The sequence below is a fragment of the Plectropomus leopardus genome, chromosome 4 (genome assembly GCF_008729295.1).
Source record: "Plectropomus leopardus isolate mb chromosome 4, YSFRI_Pleo_2.0, whole genome shotgun sequence".
NCBI classification, from domain to species: domain Eukaryota; kingdom Metazoa; phylum Chordata; class Actinopteri; order Perciformes; family Serranidae; genus Plectropomus; species Plectropomus leopardus.
Window position 1 is genome coordinate 13,534,337 of NC_056466.1, and position 23,837 is coordinate 13,558,173.

A 23,837-nucleotide genomic window follows, 5' to 3' on the forward strand; every position below is an offset into this window, starting at 1 on the left:
GGCCGCCAGCGAGCGAAGGAGCGCCACGCGCCCGGGGTAATGAGACGAACAAGCGAAGCCAACCACAGGGACAGGAGTGGAGGAGGCTACAAATAACAGGAAAAGCCTACCCTGGAGAGACATTTACATTTGTGAAGCCCCCTCCCAATCTTTCCTTCTCCCCCTTCCTTTCATTTCAATCATAAATCCTGCGTGCTTTTTAGAGTCCAAAAGTTGAACAGAAGCGGTGACACTGAAGGCGGAGGGCCGTAAAATGGGAAAAACATTAAAGTATGAAAGGATATCACAAACTTGTAGCAGAATGATGCTTGGTGCGTTACTTAGATAACAGATATCGGCATGTACCACATATGCAATGTTATGCTCTTAGTAGCTAAGTCACAGCACAAATTCATCGTGCAAGGAAACGTCACGCTGTCCTCTAAATACCACCGTTACGCCCACACAAGCCACACGTCAAACACATATTAACCACACATGACCGACACATGCTACTGTATTAACACGGGACACGGAAAGACACATAGACACGCAGTGAAATACAGTCATGCTACATGGTGATGGATCAGATACACGTGTTTAATGAATTTAACACATACATGCTACATAAGAACACAAAGGAGCTATTAACAGCTGACTGTGTTCTTCCACACTGCCACCGAGCACAAGTGAATAGGACGAGGTGGATTACCCATCATCCTTCAGTTGGCATGAAGAGCGTGTGCTCCAAGCAAACCAATCACGCTAGTTCTCGTGCTGACATTCTGAACGTGTAAAGGAGATAATTTGTGTGAAATATGCCTGCCCCAGATGAAAAGACTTTATCCGCTTTTTAAAGTGTTCAACTCTTAATTTCTATATGTCGCGGAGCTATAAAAAAACTGAGGGAAGAGTAACAGAACATTAGAAATGATACAGTTTCTATTTTTCTCCTTCCTGTTAAGCCACAGTGAGTTAAGAAGAGACACAGAAGTACTGTGATAACAACCAGTCCGTTTTTGAAGAGTTCAGACTTTAAAAAGGTCATGCAAGAGGTCACGGAGGTCTGAATTAGAAGCTGCAGTACACGGCTGGGCAAGAGTTCAGCAATGTTGTATGTTGTTGCAGATATAGTGTTCCTGTTTTTCTGCAAATTGTTATTAAAAGAACTGTATAAGGTTTTTTACTAAGGTGTCCAACAACGTAGCAAACAGCGATCAAAATGGTTACAAAATATATCAAGCGAAATGCGGTCTGCAAAAAAATGAGGGCTTCCCCCGTCACCCCTTCTCCTCCATTCATTCAAAAAAAACTGACAGCAGTGACATCTGTGTTCCAGCACCACGTGACCCAATCACCTAATGTGACGACATAGAGTGAATAATAATAATCAAAATAATAATCTGGCACCTGCAGTTATGATACGGTACGATAACTGTCTCAAAGTTTCACCTGATCAGGGTACGCTACATTACATAATTATTAGAATAATTATCAGATGACATGAATGAATCAAACAAATGCTCTACTATGATTCAAAATTGAAACCAAATGCCTGAGAGGCAGTCAAGGAGGAGCAGAGTTATGCTATACAGCTACTTTTTTTTTTTCAATACAGTAGAGAATCAAGTGTACGAGGTATGATAATCATCAGTTTTCATACCACATTATATATGATTTCACGGTATACCACTGCATCTCTATTTCACTTTTTAAAAAGGCTAATTGCAGTTTTTTGGAAAATATGACTAACAAAAGTAAACCGTGAATTTGCTACGGACTATTTTCTGTAGCAAATTAATACAAAGGCATTCACGGCAGCAGGATGGTGTATGTTGTACTTATTCAAAACAAACTGCAGCGACTACGTTCACTGTAATGATGTCACTCGGTGCAACACTTTGGTTGCTTCTGGTTTGGCCCAATGATGTGTTTTTAATTGATTTTTTAAAATCAGTCTGAAACACAGAAGTAAGAAGCAAGTCAGGCTTTAGCTGAACAAAAATATTTGTTGGTAGGATTCATTCATTGCTGATTTGGATTTTACGTTGAATTTGTTTTACCAGAGAAAAAAATATTATCATCATCCTTGACGCATTTTAAAAATTAGATTACTTGTATTTGTAATTTTGCATACATGTTTCTAATTGCTAAATATCTACATTTTGGAAGAACTGAGATATTGATCCCATTATCCACCATACCAACACACTTTAATGTAGTATGTTCTGTGCATACAATGTCAGGCTTGTGCCACATGAATGATTGTCGTCGTTTTCACACTATCCTCTCACCGTGTGGAAGTTGATCGGCTCTGAGTGGTGGTTGGCTCCTCCACTGTTGTATTTGCAGTTTGTGTGTGTGTGTGTGTGTGTGTGTGTGTGTGTGTGTAGTGGAGGAGTGTTGGGGGTTGGGCTGCAGCTCTGGCAGAGCCCTGGGCGAACTGCAGGATGTTCACCTTGCGGCGGGGCACAGGGCTCATTATCACCGCAGGACCTGGTCACATCAAAGGACCGAGGAAAGGGCAAACATTCTGCTGAAGTGCCACTGTCAGCAGGCCTGCAAGCGCACACGCAAACACATACACAAAAGGCAGACCGCACACACACTCTAACACCCACTAGGCATCACCCCCACAAAGAACATGGCTGCTCTCTGCAGCTCCATTACTTTCCTTGGATCTATCGAGACATGCTAAATGAAAATCCCAACAACACTTAAGTACAATTGTGTCATTTCACAGCACCTGAAGAACAAACGAGACTAAACAATTATCTGGTATATCTGGACACTGCCAATGTGTCAAACTGTATGAAAATCGGAGTCGTGAAGCTGCGTCATACACCTGATCAGCTGTGTGCTTCAAACCAATCTTAACCTTGAGGCCCTGTGTTTGAACTCAGCCGTTAAAACTGACCACAAGCAGAAAATGTTTGGAGCACGCTTTATTTTTCTTCCTGAATCAATCGTCATCGCTCTCCAGCAACTATTTATAGCAGCCCTGCTGCTGCATTAACACACTGCATGATTTATCATTAGAAGCCAGCTCTGGTCTGCTGAGTAGCTACATTCATGCCAGGCAAGCACGGTGGTGCCAACATCCACATTCAACAACAACACTCGGGAGGCCCTGAGAGATGTACACAAATAAAATCGCAGCACAAGCTAACTTTGTGTGGCAAGCACGCTAAAACCTTAGCCTGCGCACAATACCAGCGACGGAGAGAGAAAATGCAGTGCAGAATGGGGAAAAGTGCTGATGAGTTGCCTTATGCAGGAGCTTCATAGATCCGTCGAACAAGAGCGGATTTGCCTGCTACACCTAGATAGTGTTTCCCCCCCTCAGCTTTCGCCCAGGTATTCTGGGCATGAATGGCTGTCAGTTTGGATTTGGGAGCTCAGCGTTGAGGGGGAAAATAGAGTCTGGTGGGGGTCTTTGTGTGTCTCTACCTGTGGAGACGAAAGCTAGAGACAGTACTCTCCTTGCTAAGCCCCAGCTAGCTCCTATGCAACATTGCACATTACATCCACGAGAAGGAAGGGGTAAATATTAGCATTGCAAGCTAACCAGGGAGAGGTGGACGAAGGCAGACGGCGGCAGGCTGCACAGGCGCTGGCGTATTTTTGCGGGGAAGATTTTCAGTGGCACACACTAGGAAAATGTGGATGGGGAGGTGATTTGAATGAGAGCGGCTTCTGCCTGAGCTGTAGAGAGTATTGACCTAGTTTTCCTTCTGTATTTCACTCAGACAGACGCACACCCACAGACACAATGTGTAAGAATAGAAGGAATAAAAATATTGATGGGTTAGTGAGCCTGTGCCGTTGACGACTTAATGGAGCAAAAACCAACATCCACAGAAAAATGCTTGAATTTAGTAATTAGGAAGAAATTCTCTTGATAGGGTTTAGGATGCAGGTTATGTAATGCTATAAAAACTGCAGGTCACTAGAAACCCCACTGCCTCAGGTGTCATGACACCTGTGTCCTGGCCTTGATCTGAACTTTTGACCCTGAAGTCACATGATCAGTGCTCTTTTCACCTCACTGAGCCGCAGTGCTCTAAGCTATACACCTTCTGCATCTTTTTACTTCCAAAATGATTTTTACATATTTAGACAAACACACAGAAAAAGCTGTGTTATTCTTTGAGTTAGATATTATATGTAGGGTTTGGTATTTGTTGTTTTAACACTGGTATCGAGGGAAAAACAAAACGTAACCAGTATGGAAAGATGCAAAACCACCAACTATAATCCAGTGGATGCAGAGACTCAAAAGGGTTTACTCAATGAAACGAATGACGGTAAACCTGCCACTGAAAATGGACACTTTTACACAAAGGTGGACTCAAGTTACATTATATCTGGGGGTTTAAACAAGCAGAATGGGTTTAGACTGTATTATAATGACATTTCATTCAAAAGGTCATTGTTGGGGCAACCTCTGTGTGCCCAATATGGCTGAGGCTTCCCGAGTCCTTTGCTGTGTGTCATTCTCCTTTCTCTCTCCTACCTTTCCTGTCTATCACTTAAGGGAACATGCCCCAAAAAATAACAGTAAAAATGTCATTGTGCAGCTAAACCTGCTCTGCAGTTAATGCCTCCCCTCTCTGTAAATCTGTTTTTCTATTTGTTTGTATTATTGTATAATAATGTAATTATTTTTATAATTATTATATTTATTTTTTAAAATGGTTCTAAGTCAGGGAATGCTCTCTCATTTCTCTATTATCTATTTAGGAGATTTTCACTGCAATGGGAATAACTGGTTCACCATAACAGTCCAACTTAAGGGTGGCTTACCCTGCTTGCTAACTTAACACAAGTACTAGTTGTCTTGGTTGTATAAGTTTCAGTAACCAACCCTAATTCTATGACTGTTCTGGTCCTGGTTATAATGAGGCAAGGTTCACGCCACAGTGCTAAGACGCCTTCACGGTTGTGGATCACATTGCAAACCTTTCGGTTCATTCACATTATAGACCGTACAACAATACCAGCAGCCCACTGTTTGGGTGTGATTCCACGTTTTAAGGGATTAACTGGTAAAGACTACCAACAACTGCCTTTCAGCCTGGAATTAGTCATTAATCAAACCACACATTTTAGGGTTTCTTTCCAGCCAGGCGCACACGCCCCTGTAAAGATCTGAATGAGAAGCACAAAGCTATTCAAATCTGATCCCCTACGAACAAATGGCTTTTCTCCATCCCCACAGAAGCAGGGAACACTTCAAGAACCTCTCCAAGGATCTGAACGGTCACACGAAAACCCCGCCCCATCAATTAGCTCTGTGGCAGGGTTTTTGTGGGCTTTAATACAAACAAAACAATGACCATGTACAACATGGCAACGGACAACGTCTGCTTATCCCTTGATACCTCTAAAGAAATGGTAATAGTGAATTTCTGGAGCACAAAAGGGGCTCCGTAGGCTCAGGGCATATGGTTACAGCAACATTACAGGGCACACTCGTGCACCTGATGCCACAAATCTGAATGACAAGGTATACAATGAACACTCCGTGGTTGTAATTCAGATTGATTTATTCATAGTGAACTGCTCATGTGTTTTAACATAATCTCATTCTTCTACCAAGAAAGCAATATCAGATTGAATGAGCTGTTACATGTCTGTGTTGTGACATTTTTTAATTCTCTGAGCAAAGTTTTATGTGTAGGTGTCATTTTGTAGAATTGAAACAATGAGTTGATCAACTGAAAATTAATTTGCAACTACTTGAATAATTGATTCAGTCATTTTTTGAGCAAATGTATTCAAATGTGAGAATAGAATGTCTTTCTTCTTTATATGTGATCAAAAACTTAATTTTGTTTGTCTTTTTTGGTTGGATAAAACAAGCAATGCAAATATGTCATGTTTAATATTTTAACAGTCAATTCCAGCTACTGTCAAAATAACACCTGTCCCCAAATCTAATCCAAGGAGCAACATGTATTAGAGCATACAAAAACGAAATGCCACAATTTGTGGCTACAATAAATGTATTACTCTAATGTCATTACCGGTAACTTGAAATCTTAACGAACCAAATCAAGCCTTTGTAAAATTCAATTAAATTATTGTTATATCGATATCGTGATATGAGATACTGTCTTAAATTTTGGATAGTAACATTGCAAGTGTTGTGTTTTCCTGGTTTTGAAGGATGCATAACAGTAATTGATGCAATTTTCTGAACTCGGACTGTTTTAGCTTTTCTATCATGTGCCTTTATTCACTTAGTCATTATATCCACATTACTGAATAGTAAAACCTGGTCATAAATAATGACATATTTGATTTTCCCCATATCCAGCCCTATGTAAAAGTTGTGTATGTCAAGCTGTGTATCATGCTCCCACATTTTTGCGATCATGGGAAGTAGGATTTATAAAGAACAGTTTGAGGTACAAATATCCACCACAGTAAGGGTAGGCTATATGCACAAGGACATGGAGCTGTGGAGAAGCAAGAGTTGGATCTGACTCAGACAGTGGTGACGCATGCAGACAGCTTGTTATTAAAAGCAAACCTGCCCTTAAATATGCGTATCTTAATGCCCTAATAAAGTATAAACTGGTGAGTGATATAAAAACTCAGTGCCCGTAAAGTTCTCATGAAGAGCGAAAATAGCTATTGAAACCAAACTGATTTTTGTACCAAGCTGTGAACGTGTTTATTTCTGCTGTTAAGTTGGGCATTTTATCATGGGGGTCTATGGTGACTGATTTGCTTTGAGAGCTAGCCTCAAGTGGCCATTCAAGGAACTGCAGTTTTTTCTGCATTTCTGCTTTGACTTAATTTTTCAGCCCATAGGTTTGCTGTTGGTTTTTGACCTTTCATAAGGTGAACCCACTTAAAGGGCCAGGTCTCTACGGTTGAACTTTTCAAATAAAAGTTGAGCACAACCTTTCTACCATATCACTGCTTCAGTATAGAGTGAGTGTGGGTGTTAGCAGTGTGAGAAATGTAAATGCAGATTTGTGCGGGGGCGCAGTGGGCACTTCCATTTCCCCATCTTTCATCTCAAAAGATAGATACAGTGGGGGTGAATTGATTTGATGTTTTGATGCATTGTTTGATGACGGGCAGCTCAAAGTGGAGGATGCCTCTGTGATGTCTCTCCATTGGAGGACATGAAAAGCGTCACCTGGCCCCTGAGCTGAGGGGTTATGGCTGCTAGTGGATTTAAGGGCTCCTGCTGAGCTGGACGGTGGCTCCATTGATGCCACATAATCCATTCAGCGTGACCTTTATATTTTTAGAGTCAGCTCCACTTCCCTGTCAGCTTGCCTTGTTAAAACTATCGCAGACATCAAGGTCCTGATCAACTATGTTCTATTATAACAGGACGGTATATCTAATTTATTCATTGTGTACATCCCGCGAGGAAAATAAGTGCCTTCAATCACCAAGCGAGCAGTTCAATGATCAAAAGAAACATGGAGCACAAGGCGAGCTCATCAGATGAACAAACACATTCTTGCTAGATATCTTTGTGGGTTTCATCATCCTGCATCAAGTGACTGCTGACGAAAAAAACAAAGCCTTGTTCTCATCCCTGTGACATCAGCCCTTACAGGGCGCAGGGGAAGATTCAAAGCCAAGGCAATCATATATTTCCAATTAAACACCAATAATGTCAATTTCTCCTCTGCCCCCTACCCAACCTCCAATTAATTGTCTCTAAAACCTCCAAATGAAAATATCAGAAGCTTAAAAAGTCATACAAATAAATAATCGCATAACGTACGCTAGGTGGTATTAGTCATGAGCATCAAACTCCTACCATGTTCTAGATTTGCCTAAACTAGGAGCAAACATAATTGGGATAAATCTCCTCAGTAAGCCACATAAAAAAGCAGAAGGGTGTAAACTGTTACACTGCTGCGTGTTAAGACACTGAAACAGTTGCACAGATCAGACGAACTGCAGCAGCAGGGAAAGAGCAGCATTCAGCTCTGCTGTTTTCCTCTGTGACTTGGGGCCACTGAGTTTTTCTCCAGCCATAGTAAATTGGGCGCCTGGGGCAGGAGCCTTGGCCAAGCTTGCATTTCGGAGCCGACTGTGGAGGGCATGAGGGATAGAGATAGGCACTGGGGGGGGGGGGGGACAGGGCAGTGGATGGTGGGGGAGGACTAGAAGCGCAGCGGAGGTGACATTACGCACATGTTTTAACACAAAAGAGACCTGGCTCGTTAGCACACTAACTAGGAAGCTCCATGGCAATCAGCGCTCGTCATTCTTTCTGCTCGCTCTATCCGCCTCGTCATAAATATGGCTACATCTGCAAGTGTAATCACTCCATTGTACTCTGATTTTCTGCTCTGCTGGACAGCAGCATGGCAGCCTGCTTTTCAGCACCTCTCCCTCTCCCCTCGGTTCCCTCAAGTGCCCTCGCCTGTTCCTGGCTACTCCTTTGCTGGTGAGGCCGGTGTGTCTCACAGATTACAGAGCTCCGGTCGCTCAGGTAACAAGAGTCACTAATCTGGCTGGGGTTGAATTACACATAATTGCCTCCGGCACCGTGATTGATTTCAGCCCTGGAAAGGAAAAGACGACGGCTCCCCCCCAAAAAACACCCCCCCCACCTCCCTCCCTGCCTCTCTCCAGCGCTCACGAGCGGCAGCCAAGACTCTCCATCTAGTAGGAGGCAGGAGGCTTTGAAGAGATCAAAGCCAAGGCCGGGAGCAGTTGCGCGCCCTGGGAATACGGGAGAGAGGCTTTCTGCTCCTCAGCCCTATTTTCTAGCGTCATGTCGGATTGCAGCTGTATTGCATTTCGCCAGTTTTCTTAATGCTCTTGGTTTTGACTTTGACATCAGTGATCCCCCCTCGGTTTCTTCAAAAACAAGGGGGGAGGAAAAAAAGAAAGTGACTGAGGAAGAAAGAGAGAGAAGGGGGAAGAGAGGGAAGGAAAGAAAAGAGAGGGGGGTAAAGAGATCTACAGACTGATTTTTATTTTCACAACTCCATAATTGGCCAGTTCAAAGGAGAGGAGGGGAGAATGTAGCATTTGTTTTCAATTGTGCAGCCGATATGAAAGGAGCGACAAACTTTTATGGGTTTCCCAAAAATTAAAGACAGGCTTTTTTTTCACAGTCAAAGAACAGCGTGTTTTTTATGGCTGAGACCACACAAAATGAACTGATAGCAAAGCCCTCCTCTTTGTCCTCCCACAGAAAAGCTCAACAGTGTAGCTCTTACACTCATGCACGCATGTTTGTGTGTGTGAAGACACGTTTGGTGTAGTTGGAAATTGTTAAGACGGAAAGAAAGTGGTCCGGTGTTTAGCGCAAAAACACAAAAGGAGGCAGGAAGAAAGCTACATCCATCCATTCATTTAACAGCTCTGCTAATAAAGCCTGGTGGCGAGAAGGCACCCTTTGTACTGTAACTATGCAGGCCCTATACCAACCTCCTACACTGGGGACCATTAATATTTCAGCGCTGTCAGATACACATTGCATGTGAGCCTCTTTAGCACTCACACCCACAGCAGAAAGAAATAATGAGCTTCTGAAAAATATGAAACAGCAAAGAGAAAAGGAGGGAGGGAAAGAGCGCGCCAGAGACTGACCAACTTCATACAAAACAGAGCAGCTATTGATCACAGCTCTATTTCTTAGCTGGACAAAGTGAGGGCTGTTTGAGTTCCTCTGAAGTCTGAACACAGCCGGCAGGATTTGCACCCATGTTTCACTCCTGTGGTCCTATTGTTCCCCTTGCTGCAGTTTACTAGCTGGAACACTGCTCGCCTCTATATAGACCTACAAGGTGTCAGGACGAAGTCAATAAAGCCATTCATGTTTTTACTCATCGCTGAGGCTCTGAGATCAGCTTTGAGGGACCATGTCAAGCTTCAATCACAGCTTTAAGGCTGACCCAGGCCAATCAAGCTTGTGCTGTAAACGTATATAACAAACCACTAAAAATAGTTCTGAAGCCCACATAACATCTTTGCCGAGAGAAAACCACTTTACCCAGTGTCCCATTTAACCAACACAGTCATAACATCACCAACAGTTACGTCACTTGCGCAACAAATTGACAAAAACACTCTTAACACCGCCCTCTAGTATCCATTTCTGATCCACCCTTACAGGAAGTCCACACCCAGGCCATTCAAACAGAACTGGGAATGAGGGACAACCTTGGCGAGGCCCTCCACTGACCCCAGGAGATCAGCGGCAGGCTGCTGGTGAAGAGTGAAGTCCCCTGAGCAGGTGTTGTGGGGCTTGTGCGGCGGCCCGTCCGCAGAAGCCTGACTGGCTGGCTCCAGGCTGCACCGCTTGATTGGTTAAGCTTCATCCAATTCAGTAAGAGGACGGGGAGCGAAGAAAAGTGTCATCATCTATGAGTGCTTCACTTTGAGCCGTAACACATGCCCAAAATAAACATCGACTGGGGTTAAGTGTGCGCCTGCATGTCACGCTCCCAACCATGACACACCCGATTGCTTTTCTCGCACACACATATAGAAACACACATTTTCAACACTTAATGATTTTAATTTACGTCTTTCATCTGCATCACTTATTTTAAAAATGGCAAAAAACAGGCAATACATTGCCTTACAATTGGCATGTGCATTTTGATGTGTTGGAATAACACAGATAATAACACAAGTAAAAACACAGCTTTGTGTTTTTTTTTTATCAAATCAAGGTCCAGTGTGTTGGATGTAAGGGGATATACCATCAGAAATGGAATACAAAATGGTATGTTTTCTTTGGTGTATAACCACTAGAAATTAAGAATTGTTCTAGTAACCTTAAAAAGAGCTGCTTATATCTACAAAAGGAGCTGTTCCTTGTCTACAGAGTCTGCCATGTTTCTACAGTAGCCCAGAATGGACAAATCCAACACTGTCTCTAAATAAAGCCATTTGCATTTCTGTGATGTCCACTGTAGTTTGCAGCCCTGTGGCAACAAGCTAAGCAGCATAGCAAAAACACTGATTTTTCACACTACATTGTTTTATTCAGTGTTTTTACCAATTTGAAACATCGAGTCAGTTGGTTCTAAAGAGGAAGAGAGCTCCACGGATAATTCAGCGCCTAGTAAAAACCTCCTGAATATCTGGATCTTACGTAGTCAGAGAAAAAAGGTGAGCGCACATTCAGAAGTGCTCGACCAGTGGCTCATCTATGACAAAACAAACAGCGTCGTAGAAACACCGATTTGTAACTTGAAACCGTTTTATTCAATGTTTTCACTGGTTAAAGTCGCTTATTTCTGAAAGGAAGAGACCTCTGCGAATAATTTGGCTTCCAGTAAAAACTACCCGAACAATGAACACTGAAGGAATTTTAAGAGAGAGTTTAACGCTTGGCACATGGAAAAAGTTTCATTTGGTTGCAATCCTCAAAGCCAGATGCCATTAATTCCTACACATTGCTCCTTTAAGAGTATAAACATATTTTAAAAAAACTATTTATTTTTTCACTAACCTCAATCAGCATGCCCTCACACAACAAAAAAATTAATCAACCAGAAACTTTACCCATGATCATCTTACTTTTGGTTCCCATCTTAAACAACAATACATATCTCTTGGTCCTGGAAGACAATCACTCTGCTGAGCTCGATTTAACCAGATGAAACACACTGATAAGGTGATTGCAACCACATGGCGTCATTAGCACCGTGCATATGGAGTAAATGTGTCAACCAGCATCACCATACAGCAGAGGACGAGAAGAAACCTTGGCGTTAATGGTTCTGTTTATAAAACACCGCGACCCGGCAGCACTACAAAGAGCCTGAGACGCCAAGTGTTTCTTCTGTGTGAGGTCCCTGCTGCTGTCCTTCATTTGTACACACACGTTTCGCCGTTTGTTAGAGCTGCACAGCAGATGACATCGACGTCAGCGTAACTCTTTGATATGTACTGATTTGGTATATACAGGCAACTATGCTTCTGTCTCTTTACAGTTGCTATTATTTTTAGACTGATGACAGTATTGCACTAAATACTACTTATAGAAAAATGAGCTCATAGTTGGATGATCATATGGAGTCCAGCTCCTTACAGGCAAAATGCTGCATTCAGCTCAGGTAAACTTCACACGGTATGTTCACCCTATAGTGAGACTTAAAAAAAAACTACACAAGGTGCCATAAGCTGCCATCTAGAACATTATGTGTGGACATGGAAGGCTGCTGGTAAATGTAGTGTTCTCTTTAACAGGGATCTTCCACGGTAGTGCTGGGGGCATGAGCTCAGGACACACATGGCACTGAGGGACACCAGAGCGGTCCTACCAAATCCCGTTAGGTAAGCCTGGGTTAGTGATTCCACGCTGCGAGACACTGGCTAGCAGATCCGTCACGTTCCCACTACATCAAAGGAAAGTACAGCGCTGCACCCCCTCCACACCCCCTCTTTCTCGCCATGAGGATCTGCAATTGAGGGTCCAAAGGGAAAAAAGAGTGCACGGGCAAAAGGAGAGAGGGAGCTCTCTTAACTCCCCCCACCACGGCAGAAAAACTCAGCTTAAAAAAAAAAATAAAAAAAATCAGCGATTCAATCCGCTCCTCTCCTCAAGCTGTTGCTCAAGACCATGAGACTGTTCCAACACAGCTGGAGATCACCAACATATCTTCACAGTCAGGTGAAAAACTCTCTCTGCAATATCAACATTTCAGAACCAGGAGCACGCAGTTTTGTCTTTATCTTGTCAACCTTGCATTTATGAGTTCATTCAAACGGTTTCAGAAGCATGTCATGAGCTCAGGAGGTTTTAGGGTTTTGTTTAACCCACAGGGTAGCACATTAACTCTTTGAAACCTGGATTGATATCACTTTACTTGTGCTACATTCAGACACCTTCACAAGTATTTAAACCTTCAAAATCTTATAAAAGAACTGTTCTGCAAATTACAAGATATTAGTAGATTAGAAAAATTATTTTTAAAGAAATTTGGGGAAAATGTCCAAAAAAACAAATTCATAATTATATATTTAAAAACATTTTACAGAATTATTATTATTTTTAAACAGTTTATTTTTTCCCAGTTTATTTCCTTAGGTTTTTGTTTTTTGTCTGTTCCTTTTATTTGTCTTTGTTTGCTATTTTTCATGTACTTTTTAAAATATTTTTTTTACTAGTTTTTGGGTCATTTCTTCCTTATCTGCTCATTGCCTTTTTACCTATGTTTTTAAAAGACATCAAGCCAATTTGCTCAGGTTCTAAAGGGTTAAACAAGAATTATGGTGTATTTTTAACAAAGGGAGGCAGCAACATAATCAGAGAATAGATTTCAGGTCATTTAAAAATATGTACTGTCCATCACTTACATGTTGATCTTTATTTAGAAGTTGCCGTTTTCAAATCCTCACTTGAGTCTAAAACGCTGAAGGACCACTTATTTAAAAGATAAGACAAAAAATGCCTCAAAGCAGTGAACTTCTCTTCTTCCACACATCAAACCTGGAGTGATGACATCCTAAATACTTTGAAGATTTATACTTGGCAACCATTCTCATCAGTACCATTGTGTAGTGCTATGATAATTCTGACCAAAATCATAAAAGCATCTTTCATTTGTCAATATAAAGACACAGAGGCCAGATAGAAAACAACCCTTCCCTGTCATCATAGTCTTTAGTGTTTTTACAAACCAAAAGTTACAACAAACAGAATCAATAAATGTACGCCAGTCTCTTCATATTATCTGATACATCTCAAAATGCCATGATCGAGGCGGCAGACAAATTAATCAGTGTGCCTAATAATCTGATTATTGTTTAATTGTTTTACAATAACTTAAACATTATTTAAATAAGAAAACCAGTTTCATTAATCAGGCTAAATAACCAAAACCTAACACATAGCTAGATATATTCAGGAGAATTAGATTTTTTGAAGACAAATATATTGACTTGGACGCGGTCAATGTATTGCAGTATACCAGGGCCATTAGAAATCCTGAAGGTATTATTTCTAATACGATCAAAAATACAATCCTATTTTCATTAAATTGATACATATATGCTGTATTGTGGCGATGTATTGCAGTGCACAGCATGCACCACTAGAGGTCAGTTTCCACTGGTGGAACAGGAATAGTCGTGGGATAACGTCACAGGACTTGTAAAAAAGGAAAATGCCTCTGCCCCTGTTTGTAAGTCACATATTACCTTATTATAAGATGACTTCATCCTGTGACAAAAGCAGTTTATTAGCCAAGTGATTTTATTCAACAAATCATATCCGTTCAGCCCACTGGAGGTCCTCCAGCAAGAAGGACACCTATTTCCCATCTATTCATTATTCTGTAAACTAGAATTATTTAAACCCAGCAAAACTTTAAGTAGGCTAATTTCCTATAATAAAAAGGGGGCATCCTAGGCTAGAATATGACATACATGCTACAATGACTTCTATACCAACTTAAATTCAACTTAAATACAGTCATATACCAAATACCCCGATAAAATGTCACAAGGATATGAAGGTATGAAAAAAACAGATACTCCCTGAGCTAATATTAACATATGTGTGGCAGTGAGGTGAGATGATAGAAAAGATCACAAATAATAAAATGACTAAACCTCCAATTTGACTATAACTGGGATAAATAATGTAATATATATAATATACCAGCCGACTTCCTGATTTGACCTTATTAAAACAAGACGTTACTTGGGCACCAGTCCCAAGCATCATCTATAAACAAACACAATGCCCTTTTTTTGCTACTTCCAAGAGGATTACACTCACATGATGATGAACTCTCCACTCACTTCACTTTTTTGCTCAGGATACCCTGCAGACTCCACATCCTAAAACAGCTATAGGTTTACGTAAACATGAGGGTATTCATAACACGGCGCCAAAACTCTGAAGTGGTCAACATGTATATGCAACTGAACACCATTAGGCATCTTGACACCAAAATCTCAGCTCTTGTGGTGGAGGCGACCTCTCAAGCTCGAAGCCCTAAAATCTGCTGACAATCAGCTACTCCCAACAGCTCCATCATGACTGGACGGCATGTGCAGGAATGTCATGGTCAATGGAAATCAATCTAAACTACTGGGATTGGGGGGCGGCAGTGGGGCTGGGGATGGAAGAGAATGAAAGGGAGAATGTGCCTTTGATCTCGGTGAAAACCGATCCCAGGCCTGCAGATACTGTGGCTGCGGTGGCCGGCAGCAGAGGCAGCAAGCTGACATTAGTGAGAAAGCCAGAGGACTCATGTTCCGTGATCCTTCCACCAAGCCTTGGCTCTTTTTATTGGATAAGTGAGAGAAACGTATATAAAATGACTACCGTTTTATTGAAGACAGGGTGAGGGGGAAAATTGGGTGAAAAAAAAAAAAAAAGCAGCCATGGTAAATGAAATGAAAGCGGGGCTTTAAAAGTTTTGGCAGCGAGTACGCTGCCTAACTGCCTGGCCTAATTCATCTGCAGTGAGGGGTAATTTCCTCTCATACAGTCAGCTGGTCTCCATACAGACCCTCTACGAATTTTTCAGGGCGTGAGATGCAGTAATCGATAAAATTGACCAGAAAACAAGCCATAAAAAAAGAATTTGGAAAGCATCATTCTCCACATTTCATAAACCACTCTATTTGTAATCTGGAGAGGGCAAATCATGAGGTAATCACGTTTTCTCCACAATGTCACATACTTTCACCCTCTGCAACTTTGGCAGAGGGGAAGCAATGCAATTTTAACATCATCCCGTGATAGAGTTGCGTGTGAATGAAGTTCCTTTACACACAGCATGTGGCATCTGCCCCCGACAATCACATCTGCCTCTGAAAGACGATTCTTATAATAACGCAGAGCTCACATTTCACAACTTTACCCTGATGAAACTAACGTGTATGCACTGCAAAAGCACAAACAACCCAGGGCTTGTGTGAGTGTTTCCTGTATGGAGACACCAAACCATAGCCAGACTAAGGCTGGTTTGTCTCCCCAAGTGTGATACAGAGACGTGGACAAAACAGGATTAGAGTGGACAGCTGCTGGTGTGCCCTGTGCTTTATGTCTGTCTTGAGAGGAGAAATTTGCAAACGGGACAGACACAGGAAGCCGCCAGTGAGAGACCTGCAGCTGGCCTGAAATTAATACCATTACAGGGACGAAATCTGCAACGGCACACGCCACCCCCGGACGGTACTATAACCTCCTCTGCAGGGCAGCCTCGGAGATGTGACGTTGCCTTTAGGCCTCCTCAGTCATGCTGGGCTAATTAGAGGGCTTACTTGGGTCATGCAGACATGTATCACTTAAGATTTTAACAAGATGAGAAATACTGTATCTCTCATGTTAATCTTCTGGGACAGCAGGCATTTGATTTCCAGGGGTCACATCACATATGTTATTGGTGTCAACAATGATGGTACATAAGAGTCAATATTTTATAAAGATACAGAACAACAACACAAACCTTCTGAACATCAGAGGGGAATATTTTTTTGGTTTATTTCATAGATGTATTAAATTTTTAAGTCGAGAAATGTGATCTTACCTGAAATGCTGTCTTTTATTTTTTTTTTAAATCCATTAATTTTAATCCACATTTCATAATTTCAGGTCAAAGGTGATGTAACTTCATAATTTCTGAGTTTTACAGGAATGGTTTTCTCATTAAAACTTGATCTTCCAAACGAAATATGTTACTGAATTTAAAGCACCTGATGTATTAAAATTAAAAGTTTATTTAATAATATATTATGCTGAGTGCATTTTGACCCAAGAGCTTAAAAACATTCTACTTTTATCTAAAAGGGAGGCCATGAAAACAGTCCTATATTGGCTGTTAATCTTTTTTAATATAATGTTGGACTGCAACTAAGGACTATATCTTTGTCAGTGTAACCTGATTAATAAATTAATTGTTTGGTCTCTCAAATTTTCAAAAAATTAACAAGGACGTGTAAGAAGTTACAACACGCATCTTAAAATTGTTATTGTCTAACCAACAGTCCAAACCACAGTATTGATAAGTCGTCAACATTGAATTAGTTAACAAATATTTGATTAATCGGTTTGAGAAAGTTTAAGGACCAAAAAGTAGAGATTCTCTGATTCCAGCTTCTTAAATGCAAATATGTTCTGGTTTCTTTACTCTTCTATGACTAACTGAATTTCTTAGGTTTAAGTGTGGATAAAACAAATCATTTGAGTGCATCATCTTGGGCTTAAGGAAACACTGATCGACATTTTTCAGCATTTTCTGACATTTTATGGGCCAAATAACTAATCAATAAATCGAGAAAATAATCAACAAATTTATCACAATGAAAATAATGGTTAGTTGCAGCCCTAGTCAAAACTATTAAGTATTCAAACTACAATGACTGAAAAATAGTGAATTATAGGCAAATGTTCACATAACAAGATTGAGGTTTTTTTATTTTTTGACCAATCGTCTGGCTACTGAATGCTGCTAATTTTAGTTATTTGTTGTAAACTGGCTGATTGTTTTAAGTATGTTTTTGTTTGTGAAAATCTTTATGCGTTTTTTTTGTAACTTTTTGCTACTTTTTTTTTTATCAGTTCTTTTAATGCGAAATTCATGATGCTGTCTTGGCCACGACTCCATTGAAAAAAAGATTTTGAATCTCAGTGGAACTATTTCAGGTTTAAAAAAAAAAGAAGTATAAATAAAAATAAAAATAAATCAAATAAAAGAAGTCTGAAATCAAAAATTGCTCCTGTTTTCTAAAATAAAAATTTTAAAAATCGCCTATCAAAATTAAGCCAGGAAGCGATGCACATTTTACAATACCTTATAATTTCTTAAACACTTATTTAAGTGCTATAACTCTTTAATTGAATTTCTTTCCTTTTTTTTTCCTTCATAAGCATGGCAAACAACTGATCATGAGTAGGATGTTGTAAAAGTGAGACAGCGTAGCAGAGTCTGTAAACAGATAACGCAACAGGTTGCCCACCTTCTTCTTTCTCAGACTGCATGCTCTATGTCACATTATCAGAATATTTGGCGCTATTATGACACAGTTTACAAACAACTTTTATCACCTCACTTCAGGTCGTGTTTTAAACTGTGAAACCTGACACAGAGCCTAAACCTCAATTTAATCCAAGCAGGTGCAACATGAAGTTAACTCTCTACAGGTCTATCATTATCCTCCATGTTTGTTTTAGATCTCACAAGCGTGTGTTCATAACAAACCAACACTCTCAGCATCGTTTTAACAACTTCTAGCTGCATAAAAAAACATAAACCTTGCACTTAACCAAACAAAGATATACCAAATACACTTGACAAAACAACATTGATTTAAGAGTCGGTTTTCTCACCCCTTATTAAAATAGTCAGCGATATACTGTCACTAAAAATTAAGAAAAGCTCACACCTTTGTGCTCATTATGATTTTTGAACAGCTTTACTTAAGGAGATGCTGATTTTTATTTTGTCGACCTCAAGCAAAAAGTTTTTACATCAAGCATTTCACATCATGACATCATATGAGCTGCGTTAACAAACTGAGTTGGTACTGACCGTTCTGGGCATGGGCGGCGAGAGGGAGCCATTGTTCATGTAGGAGTCGTTCATGTTGTTCATCATGATGTAGCCTGGGTAGCCCGGGTACGGATGGCCTTTACTGTACAGGTCCTGGAGTTTTCCTGATTTAAAAAAAAAAATGTAAAAAGTTACAATTTGCTGTGTGTTTGCAAAAGGCTCACGTATGGCTTTTTTCAATTTTCTTTTTTTTTAATTTATCATCATCAAAACTCTTCGGCTTTCACTGGAGCTTTAAACACAAACAGATCTTACAAATGTTCTTAATGTGTTTCAGTCAATAAATCAGGCCAGTAATAATGACAAAGCTGTGCACAAAGTTTGCTGGCCCATTTTAATGCTGTAATGATATCACTGTCGATCGCTTTAACCCGTGCCCCATTTCGCCTCGGCCTTTTGTTTGTGCCCTTTCTTCCCGTCTAGGAGAGGAGGGTCGAATTATACAAGGGAACAATGGAGCCCCTCTGTGCCAATTAGCACCAATTAGAAGAACATACAGACTGTGTCAAAACAGGAGACGCCCCAACTGTTCCTCTATGCCTTTGACCTCAGAGAGGGGGAGAGCTTTATACAAGAGGCCTCAATGCAGCGCCACTCACCACTCAAATGAGCGCTGCGTAATAAGGCCGGGGGGCTGGGAGTGTTAGTGGTACATAGCCTGATGGTAACATGGATCTTGTTGTGAAGAAAGCCAGTGTTTGGTTTGAGGGTATCCTATTCAGGATTGAAAGAGGGGAACAAAGAAGAGGCACACTCTTCCTCAAAGCCCTAATGATGACCTGCAGCGGCGGGGTCAGACTACAATACCCAAAGAGCAAAGAGCCCCGAGCGGCAGCAACATGTTGCAGCCGCAGAGCTGATGGGGAAACAGTTTATTGGGGTAAAAAAAAAACAAAAGACATTCTGGATTATCTTTACTTGTAGGCTTGTGCCACATGTGCCATACTGATCATTCGTAAAATTTAGTGCAACTCTGTTTTTGCACGCACCCCCATCTTTGAGGTAGGTAACAGGTAGCTGGGTCCATGGTGGTGTAGCATGTCCTGACTAGACTTGAATCTGAGATTATCTGTCTGAGAGCAGCAGAAGACAGGGGCTCTGATAAGAAAATGACCACCAGTGCACAAGTGTGACTGATCTCTTCTGTGTGTGTGTGTGTGTGTGTGTGTGTGTGTGTGGTGTGGGGGGGGGCACACTGGCTGTCCTATAAAGCATGCTGAATTAACAAGCTCTTGCTCAAAGCAGTGTCACTTACCATCATCCGGATGGTCTCTGTGTTTTTCGTGATATGAATCTTGCGGTATTTGGGACTGTCTAGCTGCCTGGAAAAAAAAAGAAATAAAAAAGAAAGAATAAAAAAATTGAAATGATGGTGAATCAATTAGCAGGGCCTTCAAAAGCAGTTACACACACAAACATGCTGATACGGTCAAACACCCACAAAACCCTGCTGGGACATATGCCGCCCCTTTTGCTTGTCACCAAAGCAGAGCAAGCTTGCTTGCACACACACACACACACACACACACACACACATTTCTATCTATAGAGAGGTGATGGAGCAGCCTGCATCAAAGCTTCAAAAGAACCACTTAATTAAGCTTCATGTCCTTAAGGAGCTTACAAATTAACTTGTTTTCAATACTATAGGTCCACTCTCAATTTCATCTCTGTTTAAGGCTTCTTCTAAATTCAAATGAATGGAGCGTATTTGTGTTACAAATTAAAACGTCTGTGCAAAGTGAAATAAAATCATCCCATGATGAGAAGGGAAAAATGGTGGAGACAGTTTTTGCCTCACAAAGAAAAATGAACTGCTTTCCGCACATCCATTTCCTTTCTGTTTCCAAATCTGAATTGGTAAGAGGACCTCTTTTTGGAGTTCAGACCCCTCAGGATGGCTTCAAGCTGAGTGAGGGGAACTTCACTGGATTCCTAATTAACATTCAGCCTCTGTCTCGTGCGTCTCCAGGATATTCGGTGGTGGATGTGTACAGTCTCGTTCAGGATGTGGCGAAAATTTCATTAACACTGCGGTTAATGACAAAAACAGCCGAGTAACTTTGTGATGGGGGGAAGCTGCAGCCTGCATCCTGAGGTTGGTGCACGGGTACACGGATGCAGGAAAAAATACATTTTGACTGTGCTGTTTCATGACTACTCCCTGTCTTTATGTATGATCATAAAACAACAACTTGCAAGTACGGAATATAACGCGAGAGTAATAATCATAGAAACTTTAGAAATCCATAATTCATAATTCTTCCATTGAGATTATTTATACATTTACATACATGGTACATTTATTCTGATTTACCTCTCCTTTAAACATGATTAGTAAGGGCTAGTAAAACCAAATGCAGCTGTAAATGTGTTTAATATTTTCTAAACACAAAAGCATTAAAAATAATTTTTGGGCACCATTAGTTGAACAAAAAATGAAATATGAGAAACAACCGGATGAAAAAATAATTGTTGTCTTTTTGTTAATTTAAAAGTTTTGACATTCAAAATAAATTAATCACACTATTTGTCAATACATTTTAGAACACGTGTGCTAAACAGATACATGTGCTGGTGTTTACAGCTGCTGAAGGTTAAGTGTACGCCTGCAAACACAGCTATTAGCCTACTTATCACAGCAAGCACACAAGGCCCAATTCTAACATCTAAAAATATTCTGTGTTTATTTTCCCCAAATGTCATGACAAATTAATGAACTATAGCTGCCGCAGACAAGTTTAAATGTCAATTTAGGCCTGTAATGTCTTCAAAAATAAAACGATTTGGTGCTGAATATGTAACATATAGAGGAGGTTTCTGGAGGTGAAGCTGGTGCACCTGAGTCTGCAGACTGCGGTGGCATCATTAAAGCCATTATTTTTTAAAATATAATATAAAATACAAAGTGCAAAAGAAGCTATAAATGCACCTGAACTCAGCACTGTACATTTTATGATAAAAATGCTTCACATGCACTATAGAACGGATGGGCTCTGCAGGAGAAAATTATTTAAGGCCTATATTGTCAATTTGCTCTTTGAAGCACCCCTTTTATTCTGTGCTGCCAGATGATTCAGACAAACCCAGAGTCATTAGAAAAAAATGCCAAAAGCTTAAATGAAAACCAGGTGCTTTAAGAATTAAAAGGATAAAAACAAGTTTGTTCCCAGGCTTGATGCAGGCTGTGATGGAGTTCAGAGTTGATACCCACCTTCTTCCTCATCATTCACTACATCGGTCTACACACAGTTACTCACATCGTGGCTGTTGCTGTTGGGGCTGCTCTCTGACTCGTTGACCAGAGATGACTTGATGTCTGCCAGGTCTCCCTCTTCCTCCGAGTGGCTGAGCTCGGCGAAGATCTGCTCCTTATGCGGGTCTCCTTCGTCTTTGAACGGGATCATTTCGTCTGTGGCGCACAGCTCCGGGTCTCCGCCGCCGCCTGATAACTGTGGCATTTTTTTTTTATTTTGTTTGTTGTTTCACCAAGAAATTGGGAAGCCGACACACACACGCCAGCAGTGTCCGAAACTACAGGAGGGGGAAAACTCCCACTAAAATCCCCCCGAAACCGAGTGAACGTCCCCCTCTTTAACCGGAGCGTCGACCGGGAGTCACTCGGAGAGGAAGCGGCGTGCAAACACGCTGCCGGTGTGTTTTTAGTGAAGCAACAGGAGGAGTGTGGCTGATTTCGGCGTCCTTTTTTTCACCACGAGTGCTTAAAACTAAAAAAGAGCCGAAAAACTTAAAGTCTCAGATTGAGAGTCCGGTGCACGCCTCAATGTCATGAGGGAAAAAATAAAAAAAGGAAGACAAACCACGAGTTAAAATCTCATCACTATTTTTTCACTCAATACACACACACACGAAATGACGACGGATACGGTCCAGTAAAAAAAATGACTTAAAAAGTGCATTTAAAAAAAAGTGAGTTTATTTCCTCGGTGGTCCAGTGAAGAAGCTCCTTGAAAGTGTGGAGTGAGAAAAAAGTAGGCTAAAAAAAACCAAAACACCGTGTGGAGGTGAAAAGGTAACTGAGGGATGTGCAGTTTTAACACTTAGCGAGGACAACAAGCGACGCTGCTTTCATGCTTCAAATACATCCTCAACGCAGGAGGGATAAAAGCAAAAAAGTCATAAAACAATCAGAAAAAGACTGGAAAAAAACATCGACTTCCCACTGCTCCCGCACTGCTTCCACAGTGTAATGTAACCAGTGTGTGTATGTGTGTGTTAGTAATGTAGCCGTGCGCCCTCCTCCTCCTCCTCTTTCTCTCTCTTCAGTCATTGGGAGGAAGGAGAGATGAAAGGGAAGCCGAGGCTCTGATTGACACCGCACCGATTGACACTCCTCCTGAGAGAGAGATTTATACACAGAGAACAACAAATGGGCAGACAGGAGAAGAGAAAGAAGAGAAGGAAGCGGCGAGGCACGCGCTGTGTGTGATGAGTTAAAACAATCAGGACAAATAAAAATAATTGAAAATAGAAAACAGGTCGAGTTTAACCTAGTTTGGGTGGAATTTAATCTAAACGCAAGAATTGGCAATACTGTTATTTTTGTAGAAATGCAATTAGAAGAAAAAACACACATTAAGGGCTGGTTCCATGTGTAAAAAGCATGTGGCTACACATTTCCATCAACATATAAATTTGTCGTATGGATTTATTTTTGTATTTAGGCTATTTGGCAACATCTGGGAAAACAGGGGTGTGTGTCTGTTTTGTTTTTTGTTTGTTTATTTTTACGTCTCTTTAAATTGCTTTGTATTAGCAATATCAAGAGCATGTTTGTGGTTTCCCAGTGCTGTTGATGTTTTATGACAATATGTTCAAATATGAAATGTATACTATTTTTATTTAATAAAATAATATTATAGCCTATTAATTTTGTTGGCCTCAGAGGCAAGATAACAAAATGTGATTGGGGATAATGGTCTAGTTAAATAACTTGAAACAGGCCAGGGCTCCCAGAACTTTTGCCCCCTAATTTTTTAAAGTCTCATACGACCATTTATTTGTCTTATTTATAGTAGATGTGTATTTTGATATGTTATGTTAGTGTATTGTGTTGTGAAGTATGAATGTGTATTTTTGTACTGTAAACATGTAGGCCTTACTGAGTTCACCCCAGAAAAAAATGCTGCTGCAAATGGGGATCTTATTAAACAAACAAAAAGAATGGATTTACTTTCTAAATGAAAAGATGACAAATTTGACCAGATATTATTTGCATTCATTAATACACTCACAATAATAAAGCCCAGTTTTGGGATCACAAGAGGACTAGGTTTACTGTTTTCCACAATTATTGAAAAAATGCGCGCACACACGCTC

General features: G+C 40.7%; 1 protein-coding gene across 3 annotated transcripts in view; it reads right to left on the bottom strand.

Moving 5' to 3' along the window:
- Positions 1–22,712, bottom strand: part of lef1 (lymphoid enhancer-binding factor 1) — a 51,053-nt gene extending 28,341 nt beyond the window's left edge. For all 3 annotated transcript variants that reach the window (XM_042485657.1, XM_042485656.1, XM_042485655.1), the window contains exons 1-3: positions 21,758–22,712; positions 19,753–19,819; positions 18,477–18,601 (exon numbers count right to left, since the gene is read on the bottom strand). In XM_042485657.1, coding sequence (XP_042341591.1) covers positions 18,477–18,601; positions 19,753–19,819; positions 21,758–21,958 — 393 coding nt within the window. In that variant the 5' untranslated portion in view covers positions 21,959–22,712. The remainder of the gene's footprint in view (positions 1–18,476; positions 18,602–19,752; positions 19,820–21,757) is intronic.
- Between the last annotated feature and the right edge of the window lie 1,125 nt (positions 22,713–23,837).